General features: G+C 44.0%; 1 protein-coding gene across 1 annotated transcript in view; it reads right to left on the reverse strand.

Annotated features, from left to right (window-relative positions):
• Positions 1 to 204: 204 nt before the first annotated feature.
• Positions 205 to 18,792, reverse strand: part of LOC137079147 (complement receptor type 2-like) — a 43,790-nt gene continuing 25,202 nt past the window's right edge. The window contains exons 12-15 of the mRNA XM_067447112.1: positions 14,599 to 14,784; positions 4,190 to 4,378; positions 3,146 to 3,328; positions 205 to 396 (exon numbers count right to left, since the gene is read on the reverse strand). Coding sequence (XP_067303213.1) covers positions 3,147 to 3,328; positions 4,190 to 4,378; positions 14,599 to 14,784 — 557 coding nt within the window. The 3' untranslated portion in view covers positions 205 to 396; position 3,146. The remainder of the gene's footprint in view (positions 397 to 3,145; positions 3,329 to 4,189; positions 4,379 to 14,598; positions 14,785 to 18,792) is intronic.

Consider the following 18,792-nt stretch of genomic DNA (forward strand, 5'->3'; position numbering starts at 1 on the left):
AATATGCACGTTATATCGATTTCTGGAATCTTTTTTTTATGTCAGAAAGTTCATGGAATGTTGCATGGTCTGCCTGTTCTTCGTGAGTACCATAAATGGACTGAATGTGCATCAGTGCGCCCTCAGGCTGTCTGCATGAACTGAAAACACAGCACATCAGAGTGCACACTTTTAAATCTTGAGTTTTTTCTGAATGTGAGAATTTGAGAATAAAACAAGAGGTAAAAAATTGGAACTTTAGTCTTAATAATGTATAGTTGGTCAAAGTAATTACTTAAGTAATTTTGAATTTAATCAAAAAAAGTTTAAGTGCGTCGACATCCTCGCAGGTTAACAGGTTAAAAAAAATCTAGCTTGAATGAGACGACAGCTTCTTTTCTTTGGGTTCTTTGTAATCTGAAAGAAAAAAGCATGATGTTACTTAAGAACGTCAATTCAGTTGTCATAGTCACATTCAAGCATGTTATTATAGTACTAATCACAGAAAGTGATTCACTTAAAAATTATTATAGTACCATTAAATTAAGTATGTATTCTAGTTCTCTAAAATCTATTAATGCTTCTATGTCCATGACCACACTAATATGTTTTCCTTTGAAAACGCATCTTTTTCTCTCCGTTTTGGCCTTCTGTCCACACTGAGACACCGTTTTAAGTCAACAAAAACTTTTTTAAGACGTCTTTGCATCGTAGCGTGGAATGTTAAGGTATTTGAAAACAATGCATGTTTAGTCATATGATGCATATTGTACCAATAGATATGTATGTTTATATATCGCTATTGTGCCAGTTATGAGCAATTCACTTTCCCACAGTTGCTAAAATATGTTACTTTGAGCCGCACAGAGAATTCCATCACTGCTGTTCTGCATGACCCGCTCAGTGACTATTAGATAACACTGGGAAAGTGTGCCCTGGTGAAAGGGGCAACAGCGGAGCCCACATCGTACCCCGAAGGAGTTATGTGGAGTACAAAGCTGAGCCGAGGCCTGTTGAAGTGCGGGTGCCCTATCCCAGAGAGGGGAGGGCTCTCTCAAGAGAAAGTTTCCGAGAGGAGCAACCGTGCAAAAATATGTGGGATCCACGCAGGGTCACTCACATAGCCCAAGCCCAAAACCGGTTCTCAAGGATTCAGCGGAGAGGGGCCTGATGCCAGACACTCCGCCACGACTGGCACCGAGGGAGGTGGAGGATTCACAGATTTTGTTTCTGGAGAGAACATAAGGTGCAGTGTCTGTGTAAAGGCTCACTGGGGGAAACGCATATTTGCACAGGCCCCAAGACTAACTGTGTGCAAGTGCATCCAGGTTGAGTGTGTCCTCAGTCAGCGAATAAAACCACTGGCAGTCAGATGTTTCTGGGGAGGCAAACAGGTGATGGTTGATGTACGCAGTGGTCACAGTTTTGTCCATACGGACCAATAGATCTTTGCCCTGTAACCGGCCTTCGAGGCAGCTCAGAGCACGATGTGCTAGCAACTCGAGGCAATCGATGTGCCAATGCAGGTGGCACACCTGCAGAGGCATCCGTGAAAACCACAGCATGCCTGGACATCTGTTCTAGAGGCACTCCGGCCTAAAGGAATGAGGAGTCTATACACGGGCTGAAGGTTTGGCGACAGGCCGGTGTGATGCTGACCCAGTGAGTGTCGCGTTGCTACGCCCATCTTGGGACTCGGCCGTGAAGCGTGAAGCCAAGGCTGAAGCGGTCTCATATGAATCAAGCCGGCGGCATTACTGCCGCTGCAGCCGGAAGACTCTGACCCTCCCTCCGATGCAGCAACGGACATCTCCTCATCGCAGGGAGCCCCGAAGGATACAAGGACGGCCTCGTATCCTCGTATGCACATCTCGAGGACGGCCCACCACGTTCCAATGGCAGCTCTACTGGCTGCGGAGTGCGGAAGGGGTGAGGGTTCCCCGGGGGCTGGTTCCCATTGAGGAGTAATGTCTGGCATAACCCTATACCACTCATCTCCGAAGCAAAAGCATAATTTGATGCAATCCCCTGTGTCTCATTTATACCTGCAGTACGTGGCATGAGCACCCGGTGCAATCATTGCATGCCAATGTGTATTGGCTCATTGTTATACTCGAAGTAGATTGGCTCTTGCGAGTAAAATTCCTATTTGTCTGTACTCTGATGTGGCGTTGAGAGTGACCGACTTAATGGGAACTGAACATGTCTGTTCAAATTTTGAGTGAACTGCCGAGCGAGTGTCATGGCACAAACGCAGCAGGAGTCCGATTACATTTATCGTGATGAATGAGCTGAATGAGCTCTGGTGAAGAGAGCTGAGGTAATCGCGTCCGCAGCATAAATTCACAGCGTGCGTTCAATCTGGAGCTGTCTTTTATTTGTTTTTATTGGATTTTGACATGCTTCAAAGCCTGCAAAGATGGGAAACTGGACCATACACTAAATATAGCCCAAGGTTAAATATTTAATCATTACCAACTATTTGTTAACAGTTTATTTCTTATGTTAAATGTAACTGTTACAATATTTTTTTTCATTTATATATTTACGTCCAAGTCTTTATTTAATTACTTTCAGGGCTCGACCTTCATGGGCTTTTCAGGCCTCGTTCTTGTGCTTGTCTGAGTAAATAATGTACTTGTCCATAAAAAAGTTAGATTTTATTTGTGTGTAAATGTAATTTATTCTGAAGCAATATTTTCGCCAGTGTTCAATCAGCTTTGGCATAATTAAATCTGCATATTTGTGATTTTTGTGCGGGCTTAGGAAGGTGCAGCTTTCAAATTGGGACAGCCTTCATTGCGCCGCTGTGACGCAATCACACTTAATGCAGCCTTCACACTGAGATAGCCGTCATAGTGCCACTGTAATGTAATGTAAATGCTTCACATTGGGACACAGCTATTGTCTCTACCCATGAGTGCTGTTGACTTTCATCACAATGTTTATGCTGATCCAACATACTTTAAACATTGAAATGTCAATCTTATCTAAAATGATGTTTTGGATCAAAACTCCACATTGTATCAATGTCACCATGCTATCTGAGAGGTCATCAGAGTACATTTTCCCCAACTCTTTTATGAGTACTGTGAATTCTTCTGACTGTTTTTAGCCTTAGGGAAGTGTGCGATTTCAGATGCAGTGTGAAAACAGCCTAAATTACCTTAAAGGCAACACTCAGGCAAGTGCGACCACTGGCCATCTGATCCACATGTGACCACTGATGAGCCAACCAGAGTATATCCCTTACTGCAGATGATGGTTACTGTCTCTTGGGGTTTGTACTGTGTCTTCTCTCCAGATTTTACCCACCGGTTTGCCACAGAAGGTGCTGGACAGAAGATATCTACACCAGGAGAAAAAAACAATTCATAAAGCCAAAAACTTCCATGCTTCACCCCTAATTATATTACACTTTTAAAAGCAAGTGTTCATGCAAGTTCTCGTTTTTCACCCATCTTATCATCTACTAGTGAAAATCACATCTCATAAAAAGTAATACATTTTAGATAAAAAGTACAAATAAATAAATTAAAAGAATTACATAAATAAAGAGGAACAAAAACATTACGGGCAATGAACAAAGAGTGCTTTCAGTTTTTAAGAGAAATTGAATGTGCACTGTTTTGATGAACATGATTCCCAATTATTTATTATTTATATTCATGATTTGATAATATTTGTACACACTTTCCATTTTTATTTTAATGTTGTAATTTCATTTTTAATTCAATTTGAAGCAGATTTGTTATGTGACAATATTAAAGCTGCTGTCCGTAACATTTTTGTGTTCAAGATTTACACAATTATATAATGAGAATGTACAACATGAATCCATTTTCCAAACCGTTTTTTTCGTCTTACCCTGATCTCTTGAGATCAGAGGAGTGAGGTTTACTTGCACAGAATCTACTTGCTAGCCGTTACATATATGTTATCCGAACATACTACATATTAAACATATCCGCCATTTTGACATAATTTCCTGACCTACCAGTGTCAGTTACGTCATTTCACCACCATTAACAAAATCTCACTCATGGCATCATGGGATAGTAAAATGTAATATCTCACCGGAAATTGTAGGTCATCAAAGTACATTTTGTCAACTTTTTTATGAGTACTGTGAATTGTTTTTGTCACAGACTAATTTTAGCCTTAGGGAAGTATGTGATTTCAGCTGCAGTGTAAAAACAGCCTAAATTACCTTTATGGCAACACTCAGGCAAGTTCAGCCACTTGCCATCTGGTCCACATGTGACCACTGATGAGCCAATCAGATCAAATCCTTTACTGCAGGTGATGGTTACGGTCTCTTGGGGTTCGTACTCTGTCCTCTCTCCACGTTTTACCCATCGGTTTGCCACAACAGGTGCTGAACAGAAGATTTTTGGCTCTAAACAAGGAGAAAAAAACAATTAATAAAGCCAAAAACTTGATCTTCCATGCTTAACCCCTAATTATATGACAGCATTAAAAATAAGTGTTTATGCAAGGTCTCCTTTTTCACCCATTTTATCATCTACTAGTTAAATTCACAACTCATAAAAAGTAATATGATTTACATTAAAAAAGTATAAATAATAAATAAAAAATAAAGAATAACACTAAGAATAACATTTTAGGTACAGTAACCAAAACCCAACATCTGATGGTTTTCATAATAACAACATCTCATGGCATCATATTAACGTTAAATATCAACATTTTAGCTATTGTAACCAAAACCTGCTAAATATCAATGTTAACACCCACACAGCATTTAAAGTATAAAATGACAGGGATTCCATGTCTATCCAATGTTGGAGGTTGATATCAAGTCAATGTTGGGTTTTGACATCAACCTGATTTCACCATGAGTCCAATGTTGGAGTCCAGTGTCTTTCTGATGTTAGATTTAGAGCAAGAAACTACCTTTAGTGAGCAGCATGCATTCTTCAGATCACTTGAAATATGGGAGGTCGGGCTGAATGATTTTGGAAAATAGTCTTATTGCAATTTAAAAAAAACTATATTGTGATTGCAATTTAATACGCAATTATTTTTTTCAGCTCTTTATCTTCTGTACTATTCAACAAAGATAAGCAATTTTCTCGTCTTTACTGTTGTTTGATTATTTTAATGACATCATATACAGCAGGAGATTTGCATTCACACTAATGCATAGATCTCCTTTAAAATATATGATATAAGATGTGGTTTGTCCTGTCTATTTAATCCCTTAAAACATTACTGACTGTGTTTACATTAATTTTGCGTTATAAAAGCAATCTGAGATGCATATATATACACATACGTGAGCACTCCACAAAGCGCGGCGCGAACATTTGAAACTGAAAGACTTCTGTCAGGTTTTCTATTTTTAATATATAAGCACACTGCATTACAAACGACACAAAGCCTTCATAGTGCATTTGTAAGGAAAATATGGCTGGGCAACACACTGTAAGCAACATCAAGCAAAGTTTCTCACAGTGCATATTCTGTGCGATGAAGCCTACGAAAAATGAATTTGTGATTCACATCAACCTTTCTAAATTATGAAATGTTATTTTATGATTTGTATGTGTGTGTAAGAGAGAGAGAGGGGAATTAGAAGCAAGCAAAATACGGGTGTTTCTAAAACAAACGAAGTGCCATTATCATGGTCCAGTATTTTTAGAGAAAGGATATTTTCTCCCTCCCCAATTGTATGACCAACACAATATTAGATCGATTAAAAACAAACTGTTCTTCCCTGTAGGCATATCATGCAAAGCTGATGCTTCTTGCTTGCGTGTAACCTGACCAGACTGTAATCGCAGCCTTTGCGGTTAAAAACGTCTAGGTTACGTATGTAACCCTCGTTCCCTGAAGGAGGGAACGGAGACGTACGTCAGAACTGAACCGACAAATGGGATCTTACTTTAGAGACCAATCCTACTTCGAGTGTTTAAAAACGAGCCAATGAAATTTGGCGTGCGATCCACGCATTCCACGCTCCGCCCTGCAGCGCGGGTATAAAACAGGAAGTGGAATGGTAGATCAGCGCTTTTCCTGCTGAGGAGCCGACTAGTGACCGGACTTCCAGCGGAAGCACAGTACCTGGCGATGGGACGTACGTCTCCGTTCCCTCCTTCAGGGAACGAGGGTTACATACGTAACCGAGACGTTCCCTTTCAGTCGGTCACGTTCGACGTACGTCAGAACTGAACCGACGAATGGGATCCCTATGGAAAACGCCAGGATGCTGGCCCTTCCAGCACCCTGCTTGAGCACAAACTTACCATCTAGTATGGTACAGAAGTCAGGGCTCTAAGCAGGGAGTACAGTCACTGCTGTTTCTGCAAGACCCACTCAGAATGACTATTGGATAACGCTGGGAAAGCGTGCCCGTCTCGGAAGATGGAACGCTGCGGACCACGGCCCCGGAGGCATGGTGGTAGAGTACATATAAGGACTAGCCTACAGGGTAGTGCAACATATGGCAGTCTCTGGGGTGGTTCCAACCTAAATGTAGGGGGGAAAGAACACGCCCAGAGATGACAGAGCGAGCTCTGTCCAGGGAAAGACACGGGGCTAGCCCGAAGGTTAGCTGATACCGTGGAAGAATACACATATGGGGTTGCCGTCAGGGAACCGCTACATATGGAACCCAGCCTACAACCACGTTTCACAAGCATACAGGTGCAGGCCTGGTGTCAGACGGTCCGCAACGTCTGACACCGAAGGGGTGACGGAGGAGCTCGACAGGGTTAGCTGGTTTCCCGGGGACACAACTGGACACAATAGACGCACGTATCCGGCCCAGCGGGCGGGAGTGGCGTTTGCAAGCCGACACTTAGAGCGGGCACTTAACGCTCCTGGCCACTGGGGCCGAGGATGCTGGAAGATACCGGCTCTACACAGCGGCTATAGAATCTAGCGAACGTGTTATGCCGCATTCACACGGGGCGTAGGCGTTAACGCTTCCCATTTACTTTGAATGGGTGACATCATCCGTTGCCGAACTGAATTGTGGGTTCCGCCGCGGCGCTTCACTCGCGTTGCAAGCGGCAGAAGTTGAAGAATTCTCAACTTTTCAAGCGCCAGCGCAGGCGTCATCCAATCAGATCGCCGTATGCAAATATCCTACAGCAGACAATAGCCAATTGCGTTCATTACTGCTCCGTGAACCATCCAGACCATAGACCGTTAAAAATCCAGACGCAGCTCCTGGACCACTACGTGATATTCTTCCCGCTGTCGGCGCTTTTTCAGGATTTAATGTACTTAACAGCTTCGTGCACCTGTGCAGTGCGCTGACAACAACTACACGGGCAATCGCACTCGCACATACAACCAAAAAAGGCGCTTTTTTGTGTTGTGTTTTGGTCCAAGCGGCAAGTTAATGTGATTGGCTGTTGTCACTATGACGATCGCGTCAGCACCCAGCTTCAGCCACGCCCTCCGTCCAGCGTTAACGCCTACGCCCCGTGTGAATGCGGCGTTAGGTGTCGCCCAACCCGCAGCTCTACATATGTCTGTCAGCGAGGCGCCTTGAGCCAGTGCAAAGGAAGAAGCAACACTCCTAGTGGAGTGTGCTCTTACACCGAACGGGCAAGGCACGTCTTGGGACTGGTAAGCCAAGACTATAGCATCCACTATCCAGAGGGCTAACCTCTGCTTGGAGACAGCCTTTCCCTTCTGCTGGCCTCCGTAACAGACGAAGACCGAAAGCTTTGGGTCCGGTCGATGTAAGCGCGAAGAGCGCGGAACGGACACAGCACAGCCAGGGCTGGGTCTGCCTCCTCCAAAGGCAGCGCTTGCAGGTTCACTACCTGTTCTCGAAAGGAAGTGGTAGGAACCTTGGGCAAATATCCAGGCCAGGGTCTCAGGACAACGTGAGAGTTATCGGGCCCAAACTCTAGGCACGATTCGTTGACCGAAAGTGCATGCAGGTCCCCTACCCTCTTGATAGAGGCCAATGCGGTCAGGAGCACTGTCTTCATTGACAATATCTTAAGCTCACAAGACACCAAAGGCTTGAAGGGAGGGCTCTGAAGTTCTCTCAGCACTAGAGCTAAATGCCAAGAGGGTATCGAGGTAGGGCGAGGAGGATTTAATCTCCTCGCACCCCTGAGGAACCTGACGATTAGGTCGTGCTTCCCCACGGAATTACCTTCTACTGCATCGTGGTATGCCGCTATTGCGGCAACATATACTTTGAGTGTGGAGGGAGACAGCCTTCGCTCCAACCCATCTTGCAGGAAAGAAAGCACGACACTAATCGAACACCTTCGGGGGTCTTCCCGGTGGAAGCGCACCACTCAACGTACAGGTTCCACTTCAGAGCATAGAGGCGCCTCGTAGAGGGGGCTCTAGCCGAAGCGATGGTATGTACGACAGCTTGTGGTAGTCCATTTAGAACCTCCGCGTCCCGTCCAGGGACCAGACATGAAGATTCCAGAGGTCTGGACGCGGGTGCCATAGAGTTCCCCGTCCCTGAGAAAGAAGGTCCTTCCTCAGGGGAATGGTCCAAGGAGGAGAGGAGTCGTGAGGAGAGATAGTTCTGGGAACCAGGTCCGGTTGGGCCAGTAGGACGCAACTAGCAAGACCTGCTCCTTGTCCTCCTCTGTGCAAGCAGGCTCACTGGGGGAAACGCATATTTGCGTAGGTCCCGGGGCCAGCTGTGTACCAGTGCATCTGTGCCGAGGGTACCCCCGGCCAGGGAATAATACCACTGGCAATGGGCAACTGCATGCCCATTGTACGTGGCCCCCCAGCCGGTGGCCGAGGCATCCGTGAACAGCACTGCATGCCTGGACACTTGTTCTAGGGGCACCCCGGCGCGGAGAAACGAAGTGTTGGACCACGGGCTGAAGGTTTTGCGGCAGTAAGGAGTCACTGGGACCCGGTACTGACCGCTCTGCCACGCCCAGCTCGGGACTTGGCCATTGAGCCAGCATTGAAGCGGTCTCATATGAAGCAATCCGAGCGGCGTTACCGCGGTTGCAGATGCCATATGCCCCAGGAACCTCTGAAAGAATTTCAGTGGGACCGCTGTCCTGCCTCTGAACATATTCAAGCAGTTCAACACCGACTGGACTCGCTCCTCTGTGATGCACGCAGTCCGGTTGACCGAGTCCAACTCCATACCGAGATAAGAGATCCTCTGTGTAGGACAGAGTTTGCTCTTCCCCCGGTTGACCCAAAGGCCCAACCGGCTGAGGTGACTGAGCACCAGGTCCCTGTGTTTCTTACAACTGGTCCTTCGACTGGGCTAGCATCAGCCAATCGTCGAGGTAGTTGAGGATCTGAACGCCGCATTCTCTGAGCGGAACAATGGCTGACTCTACGACTTTCGTGAAGACGCGGGGTGACAGGGACAGCCCGAAAGGCAGGACCTTGTACTGATATGCTTTCCCCTCGAACGCAAAACATAGGTCGAGGGAGAATAGACACATGGAAGTACGCATCCTTCAGGTCGATCGCTTCTCCAGTAGGACCTCGATCTCTGACCTCAAGACATGAGCATCGCTGCTTCACACGGAGGTGAAGAGGATGCCCTTGTACTTGGGCGGCCGGCGCGCGAACTGAATGGCGTAGCCGAGTCTGATGGTACGGATGAGCCAGCGAGACGGCCTGGAGAGACCTAGCCAGGCCCCCAGAGACCGTGCAAGCGGGACCAACGGCACCACAGACGTGCCCGGAGGTGGGGCAGCGAAGCGGAGTGCTCTGGCCCGACTCGGGAGGCCCAGAGGCGGCCCGAAGTGTTGCCCGAACACTCCTGGTTTGGACAGAGAGTGGGTGAGAAGGCCCGGAGGCATCTTCGAAGCCCACTCTGCCGCCGACTGCCCGAAGGCAGGGAGGTGGAGCACTTAGCCCCGACTCGGGAGGCCCGGGGGCGGCCCAGAGTGTTGACTGAGTGTTCCAAGGAGAGGCAGCATGTGGGTGAGAAGGCCCGGGGGCGTCCTCGAGCCCCACACTGCTGCCCCCTGGTGAAGGGAGGGGAGGAAAGGAGTGACAAGGCCCGTGGGCGTCGCACACTGCCAACCTGACCCTCTTGGGGCCCAGAGAGAGAGGAAACTGCTCTTTTTGTGAAGTGGCTACCAAGGTTATTATAGTTTTGCTTTTTGAAATTAGTTTTTATTTTATTATCGTTTTCAATTTTGCTACCAATTTCAGTTTAGTTTTAATTAGTTTTACAAATGGTTTTGCTAGTTTTAGTTTAGTTTTTATTTTGCAAATACATTTCTATTTAGTTTTTATTTATTTAGTTTCAGTTTTAGTAATTATAGTTTAGCAGAGTTACCATAATGAAGTGTAGAGACCAAATCAAGGGTTTTTAATTTCAGCAAAGTTGAATGTTTGCACAGATTAATCAATCAATCAATCAGCTTTATTTATATAGCGCTTTTACAATCACGATTGTGTCAAAGCAGCTTCACAGTGTCAAACAGGATAATATTGCGACAAAATTAGATTGGCTGTGCAGTCGTACTGGAGAAAACAGTGATGTTATCAGCTTATTTTAGAGTTTAATCTTACTAAACATCCTTAAGTGAAATAACTTATTAATAATAAACAAGCATTATTGTTTAAACCCAGGACGGTCTTACAAAACATGTATAAAGTTGGGTCTTCACCTTTGAGCAAAAAAGCTTGAGTCTAACTCTGACCTATACAAACAACGATCTGGAGATTAAAAATAAAATAAATTATATTTTGATATTAAAAAATTATATTTGATATTTTTGACATAGATCCTCTGAGTATTAGCCTATCTTAAAGAACAAAATAAATGCAAAGTAAAATATAAAAGTAAAAATTATAAATTCCAGACAAACTCATTCATAACAAAGATAAAATATTGTTAAACAATTAAAAGCTTAATTTTTTTTAATTTCTTCAGTAGTACAATGTAGGCTAGCAGTGTGAGACCACTGCTAAAGTCATCTGAATACAGCCAACACACACTGTTGTGTGTGTGTGTGTGTGTGTGTGTGTGTGTGTGTGTGTGTGCGTGTGCGTGTGTGTGTGTGTTTGTTGTGCTATAATTGTAAAGGGGGCCAATGTCTTCACTTATCTAGTAAAATATTATGATAACTGACTAGTAAGGACATTTGACTGGTCCTCACTAGTTAAAAAGGCATATAAATCGGCCAAAACATGTTTTTATTTAAATCTGTTGTTTTGCACGTTCTTGGGATGGGTAGGTTTAGGGAGAGGGATTGGGTTAGGGAATATAAAATATCATTAACCTGATATAAATCAATGGAAGTCCATGCAATGTCCTCACTTATATAGTGAAACAATCGTATGTGTGTGTGTCCTGGTATTTCCTACTCTGTGGGGAAATGTCTCCACACAGATAATAATATAATATAATGTAAATGATTATGATAACACCTTTGAGGCTGTCAATATTATGCAAACATGAAATCTCAAACGCACAGTAGGCTAGTACTGGCTACTAGTTGCTGACTTTTGCGCCTGCGTCTCTCGTCGCGTAAGAAACGGCATTCTAAAACAGTGAGCTTAAGTTAAAAGAAGTTCAACGTGCATCTCATTACCTTGTGTTATTTCCCATTTCACTGCCACGGACGCATTGATTCTTTGTGAACTGCCGTTTAGGACTGGATGTGTTGCCTGTCTGCACGCGTCCGTCACAGGACAGCGGTTAATCTCCTCAGATCGCTTGGACACTCCCTCAACCGCCACAGTCAGATTTTACACCACATTAAAGAGAGCTTATTAATAACGAAAACGAATATTTATTTTTGATAATTATTATTTTATTTCAGTTAGTTTTTTAGTAAGAGTAGTTAGTTTCGTTTAGTTTTAGTTTTTTATTTATTCAGATTTTTAAATTTTATTTCAGTTTACGAAAATGTTTTTTGACCAATAGTTTTAGTCTTAGTTTCAGTTTTCGTTTACGAAAATAACCTTGGTGGCTACCGCTGGAGTCCGGAGAACCAGCGGCAGAGATGTTACAAGTTGACCAGTGCAGACCCCCCGGTCCTCCTCCGGGGGGTGGGGGAGGGATGCGGACATCTCCCTCAAAGCAGCTCCTGTTCTCCCTGGGCTGCCCGTCTCAGGGCCGCTTCCCCTTGCGCTTGCCGACAGGCTTGGCGGGACCCTGGATGGGTTGGGCGGCCCCCTTGCGTCAGGCACCCTGCTTCGCGGGTTGAGGCTGCTGCTTGGGCTTGGCAGGGGAGGAGGCGGATGCCGGGGGACGCCCTCAGCAATGAGCAGACTGGGGGGCTGCCCCTGGCGGCTGGGTGGAGGCAGCAGCGGGCCGCCGGGGCAGGATATTTTATGGCCTCCGTCTGCTGCTTGGCCACCGAGAACTGCTGGGCAAAGTCCTCGATCGCGTCGCCGAAGAGGCCGGCCTGACAGGTTCAGGTTCGCGTGCAGTGACTTTCGTCGCCCGTAGGGCGAGGTCTGTTGCCGCCCGCAGTTCCTGCATAACGCCCTGGTCAGAACTACCCTCGTGCAGTTCCATGAGTGCCTTGGCCTGGTGGACCTGCAGAAGCGCCATGGCATGCAAAGCTGATGTGGCTTCCCCACAGGCTGTGTAAGCCTTGCCCGTCAAGCCGGACGAGAACTTACACACCCGGGAGGGGAGACATAGGGCGTGCCTCCAGTCCACAGCGGTCTTAGGACACAGGTGCATCGCAACCGACCGCTCGACTGGAGGGATCCACTCGTAGCCCTTAGCCGCACCACCATCGAGGGTAGTGAGGATGGAGGAGTCAGTCGATCGCAGGTGAGCGCTGTAGGGCGCCGCCCACAACTTCGTGAGCTCCTGATGCACTTCCGGGGAGAATGGAATCAATTATCCAACCGCGAAGGTTCGGGACATGGTGGAGGGTTCCACTCAAGCCCGACACTTGCGGCGGCCCGGGCAAGCATAGCCGTAAGCTCCGGGTCGGACTCGGGCAACGCTGTCACACCCGAAGGGGGCAATGCAGCCGAGTCTTCATCCTCGGAGCCCATTAGCTCATCCCCTGATGCAGCAACCGACATCTCATCTTCCACCGGAGTCCCGAAAGAGACGACTGGCGCTCCACACGGGAGGTCAGCACGCCCTTCCGGAAACTCCACCGGCACAGTGGAGAGGGGAGGGGCCCGAGCCGCATGACCCGTCGGGTTTGCCCTGACCGTCACCCTCAGGTCCCCACCAAGGACATCAGCCAAAGTAGCAGCCCTCTGCTTTGCAGCTGGAGGACCGCTAGATCGGGGGATGCACGATGGCGCTCCACCTCTTCTGAGGTACTGGAGTCTGGACCATAGCACTGCGATGGTCATATTCCCGCAACGGGAACATGACGCATCCACGAACGCAGCCTCAGCGTGCTGAGAGCCCAAACACGTGAGACAACGAACGTGCCCGTCAAGCGGAGACAGAAATCGACCACACCCAGAAACACACAGTTTGAATGACATCTTGAAAAAGACGCAGGGTCAAACCGTGTTGCTCTTTTGTGAATGGAAACTGCTCTTTTAACGTGCTGAAGCACTCAGGGAGATGACCGCGGCTCCACACAGTACGATCTGCAAGCCTGTGTGAGCTCTCAGTGTGTGTGTGTGTAAACGCCCAGCAAACCAACAGGTTTTGAATGGGAAACCGCCCACCGAACCAACAAGCTCTTTTAGTTTCACTTTGCTCGGTCTCTCGCTGAAGCGCCGTATTACCCGCACTGTCAGTTTCTCAGATCACTTATTTGTAGACTCGTAGTCAACACTCTCCGTAGAAACAGCAATAACTGTTCGGCTCCGAAGTAGAAAGTGCTGATCTACCATTCCACTTCCTGTTTTATACCCTCGCTGTGGGGCGGAGCGTGGAATGCGTGGATGGCATGCCAAATTTCATTGGCTCGTTTTTAAACACTCAAAGTAGGATTGGTCTCTAAAGTAAGATCCCATTCGTTAGTTCAGTTCTGACATACGTCGAACGTGACCGACTGAAAGGGAAATTGTGTTTTATCATACTGCGATATTATCGCAAATGCAATTAATTGCTTAGCCCTATTGGGAGGTAGCTGAACTCAGTTTGTTTTTATTAAGTATTCAAACCAGGGCTGCATCTAAAATCACACACTCTCTTGAGTAGTTACTTATTTTCAACAAAGACGACCACTAAAAAAGTACATTCTATGTGTAACCCATCCTGTTTGAACTAACCGCTCTTAGCGGGACTCGTACCCCGGTACGCCAGCATGAGAGTCGGATGCTTTAATAAGGAGGCCAAAAGCGGCAACTTCTAGCATCAGTCGCTATAGCGTCTCTTGAGATCAGAGGAGTGAGGTTTACTCACACAGTAACTACTAGCTACTACTAGCCTCCGTGATATATATATATATATATATATAATCCGAACATACTACATACTAACATATCCGCCATGTTGACAATCTCCTGACCTACCAGCGACAGTTACGTCGTTTTACCGCCATTAACAAATTCTCTCCTGTGGCATCATGGGATAGTAAAGTGTTCAATCTCGCCAGAAGTAGTAGGTCATTTTGCCAAGAAAAGTACATTTTGCAAACTCTTTTAAAAGTACTGTGAATTATTTTGTCACAGACTGTTTTTAGCCTTAAGGAAGTATGTGATTTCAGATGCAGTGTGAAAACTAAAATCCTAAATTACCTTCAGGGCAACACTCAGGCAAGTTCAGCCACTTGCCATCTGATCCACATGTGACCACTGATGAGCCAATCAGATAAAATCCCTCTTTGCAGGTGATGGTTACTGTGTCTTGGGGTTCGTACTGCGTTCTCTCTCGACGGTTTATCCATCGGTTTGCCACAACAGGTGCTGAACAGAACTTTGGCTCTAAACCAGGAGAAAAAACAATTCATACAGTCAAAAAGTTGACCTTCCGTGTTTGACCCCTAAATATATGACACCTTTAAAAATAAGTGTTCATGCAGCATGCCAGCATGAGAGTTGGACGCTTTAACAAGGAGGCTAAAGGCTGCAACCTCTAGTGTCACCAGAGCGTCTCTTGAAATCAGAGAAGTGAGGTTTACTCACACAGCAACTACTAGCTGGCCTCCACTACATATATGTAATCCGAACATACTACATACTAACATATTCAACATGTTAACATAATCGCCTGACTTACCAGCATCAGTTATGTTGTTTTACTATCATTAACAAATTATCTTCCATGGCATCATGGGACAGTAAAATGTCCAATCTAGCTAGAAATAGTAGTAGGTCATCAGAGTACATTTTGCCAACTCTTTTATGAGTACTGTGAATTATTTTATTCTATTTGTTTTTAGCCTTATGGTGTGTTCACACTAGATGCAAAAAAAGCAATAACATGATGCGCAAGTGATTTACATCTTAAGTCAATGCAAAAACGCTAATAGACATTGTGCGGCGCGATTTGCGCAAAGCTGAAAAATCTGCACTTTGGCAGATATTCACGCCGCGTTAACCAATCAGGAGCCTGCTTGCTGTTGTCTTGGAGTTTGTACTGCATCCTGTCTTCACGGTGTACCCATAGGTTTGCCACAGCAAGTGCTGAGCAGATGATATTTAGACCAGGAGAAAAAAAATCATAAAGGCAAAAACTTGATCTTCCATGCTTGACTCCTAATTATATGACACCATTAAAAGAAGTGTTAATGCAAGCTCTCTTTTTCACCCATCGTATCATCTACTAGTAAAAATTGCAGCTCATAAATGGTCATACAATTTAGATAAAAAAGTACAAATAAATAAATTAAAAGAATAACACTGAGAAGTTTAATACCTAACCAGCAGGTCACAGGCATCATAAGGCACATTGATATTGGTTTTAGGGTGACCAAAATTGATTGTCAGGACGATGTTTAATGCCATCATCAATTTGACATTGAATACTGACAGCAGCTGATCTTGATATTTACTGGTTTTGAGTGAATGCCAAATTCACATTAATGCCAAAGGCCAACATTTTAGGTACAGTAACCAAAACCCAACATCTGATGGTCGTCATAATGATAACATCTTATGGTATAATATTAAAGGGTTAGTTCACCCAAAAATGAAATTGATGTCATTAATGACTCACCCTAATGTCGTTCCACACCCGTAAGACCTTCGTTCATCATCGGAACACAGTTTAAGATATTTTATATTTTAGACCCAGAGCATAATGCTGTCAATGCCCACTTCACTGTCTGTGTCCAAAAAGCTAATAAAAACATCATCAAAGTAGTCCATATGTGACATCAGTTGGTTGTTTAGAGTCTCTTGAAGCATCGAAAAAACTACGATTTTATTCAGCATTGTCTTCTCCTCCATGTGCCTCCAAAAAGAATCAAACGGCTAATGAATCAGTGAATCGATCAAAGATTCGGGTAGCCAATGTCACGTGATTTCAGCAGCGAACTGCTGAAACTGCTGAAATCACGTGACATTGGCGACCCGAATCTTCAATCCGATGATGAACGAAGGTCTTCTGCTATGTATTGCATTCAATTTAAGACGCAGACGAGGCGTAGACGTCACGTAAATCATGCGTGGCAGTGAAGTGTCCTCTCAGACGTTACGCGTCATTCACGTGTAGCAGTGAAGTAATATATGTTTTCGCTAACACGTAGTATAACACGCTACTCAACTCGGCTCAGTGCAGTGTGTCAGTGATTGTTTATTTCTTTAGGCATATTTCTTTATTTAATTTTCGTAACATTAGCATAATTAACCATTTGCCGCACTTTTCGCACTTCAGAGAGCTTAATTTTGATTTTGGCTGCCTCTGAAACTATAGATATTAAACTACCAAAGTTCAAGTAAATAGGGTGCACTAGAAATCAGCGCTCATTGAAAAATGAAACAAAATTCAATTTTAAATAAAAATGCCTGACCCACTCCATGTCTTCAGACATATGCGCATCTTATGTATATTATTTCTCACTCATGCTGTTTTTTGTTTTGTTTTATTAATGAACATATGAAATAAAAAAATATATATATTATAGGCTAATATTTAAACATAGCCTATTTAAATAGGCTACGTTTTCTTTAACCCATGGGGACAAAGTTGCCGGCACATTCTGATGGACATTTTCCTTTATGGCAGCGGATAAAACTCACAATACAATATACATTTTTAGCCATGCAGATGTAACAAACACGCCTATATGTCTCCTTCCTTTAAAAATAATGGCTATTGCAGTGCTGGGATATACATAAACTTACCAACATAAGTTTCATAATTTTTGGAATTACTTTCATGAGAGGGAAAAAAACTTAGAAGCATAACAGTGGTTAATGGAAACATTCATTGAACATAATTTAAGCATTAAAATGTGAGCACTGTGCAGTTCAGTTTCAAACTTCTTGAACCCAATGCTGTTAAACTGAATATATGATTTTTTTATATTATTTTTAAATATCCACATAAACAACAATTGCTCGTCAATATAGATCCCCTTTAATGTAGCTACCCCTGAGCCTCACACATCACAGTATTATAAGACTTAGGCTAATTTATCATGCACAAAAATATATACATTTATATAGCCCCATAGACTGATGTCCTGTCCTGGCGACCCATTTTTTTAAGTCTTGCGACCCAGGGTTTGAAAACCACTGTTCTACATCACATGAATACCATATGTTGTTGAAGTGTGAGAAAAAACATGGCAGAATTGAAAGAGTATCCCTGGCTCTAAAATGTTAATTCTTTGCTAAATTATATGCTAAATAATAATGAACTGCTCGTCTTTCTCTTTTACATTCACATGTAGCCTATTCATTTTGCAGACGCTTTTATCCAAAGTTAGGGGAATAAGTCATAGCGAGGGATTTGGAGGTACACCTGTTTTTATAATTCTGTTAACTGTCAGATCGCTTGTCAATCAAACTTCGGCGAAACTCTAAAACTAAATATTACAACTATAAAATTAAATATTACAAATTATAAATATTTTTAAGTTAGCTTTTTGGTCAAGAGACTGCAAGTGGTGAATACAAACATAAAAACATAAAACATAAAAACTTTTCTAGCATGAGTTCTTCATAAGTATCCTATCTGTGGATATGTTGACAAGAAACAATGGCAAACAAAACTTTTAAATAGTCTATGATAATTTGTGTAAATTAAAATGTGGTATTTGGAATTAAAAAGCTATACACAAGCAAGGTAAAAGTACTTAATTGCTAATAAAACATAACTGAAGATCAGTGGGGGGAAAATAATAAAGAATGAATTGTGTGGAATACTGGAAACCCCTTTAAGACAGACGAACGACTAATTTGGCAGACGTCACGCTCGGCAGACGCAAACGACACGTTCATTGAGACGAGTGCATGTTACAAAGTCATTATAAAGACCCCGTCCGAACGCCATATGAATCACCTTTCAAAGATTTGCCCCCCTCGTCTGCGCTGAGGCGGTGTCTGCGTCACTAGAGCGTCGCTTGAGATCAGAGGAGTAAGGTTTACTTGCACAGCAACTAATAGCTGGCCTCTGTTACATAAGTAATCTGAACACACTGTGGGATTAAAAATGTAAGAATCTGTTTAAAACTAAGGGAAGTACACTGTATTTAGCATTTAAGGTAAACATGATGACTTCAGATTAATTATTCTTTTATGCAAAGTTTCCAGCAATACATTTCTGTTGTCATTTTATTGTAAGTCAAATTAGCCAGGTCACTGAGATTCTTACCTCTTGTCTTTAATGATTATTTTTTAATTGTTATCCTATAGGATTAGAGTCTGGGGCAGATCTCTTTACCTGGATAATTAATTTGCATGCTTTGATTAAGGTTGTCACCCATTTACTGTGTAATCCATCAACCTAAAATGTATATAACCTACAGTCTTACTGTTTAAGTC

Source organism: Pseudorasbora parva, chromosome 6 (genome assembly GCF_024679245.1).
Source record: "Pseudorasbora parva isolate DD20220531a chromosome 6, ASM2467924v1, whole genome shotgun sequence".
NCBI classification, from domain to species: Eukaryota; Metazoa; Chordata; class Actinopteri; order Cypriniformes; family Gobionidae; genus Pseudorasbora; species Pseudorasbora parva.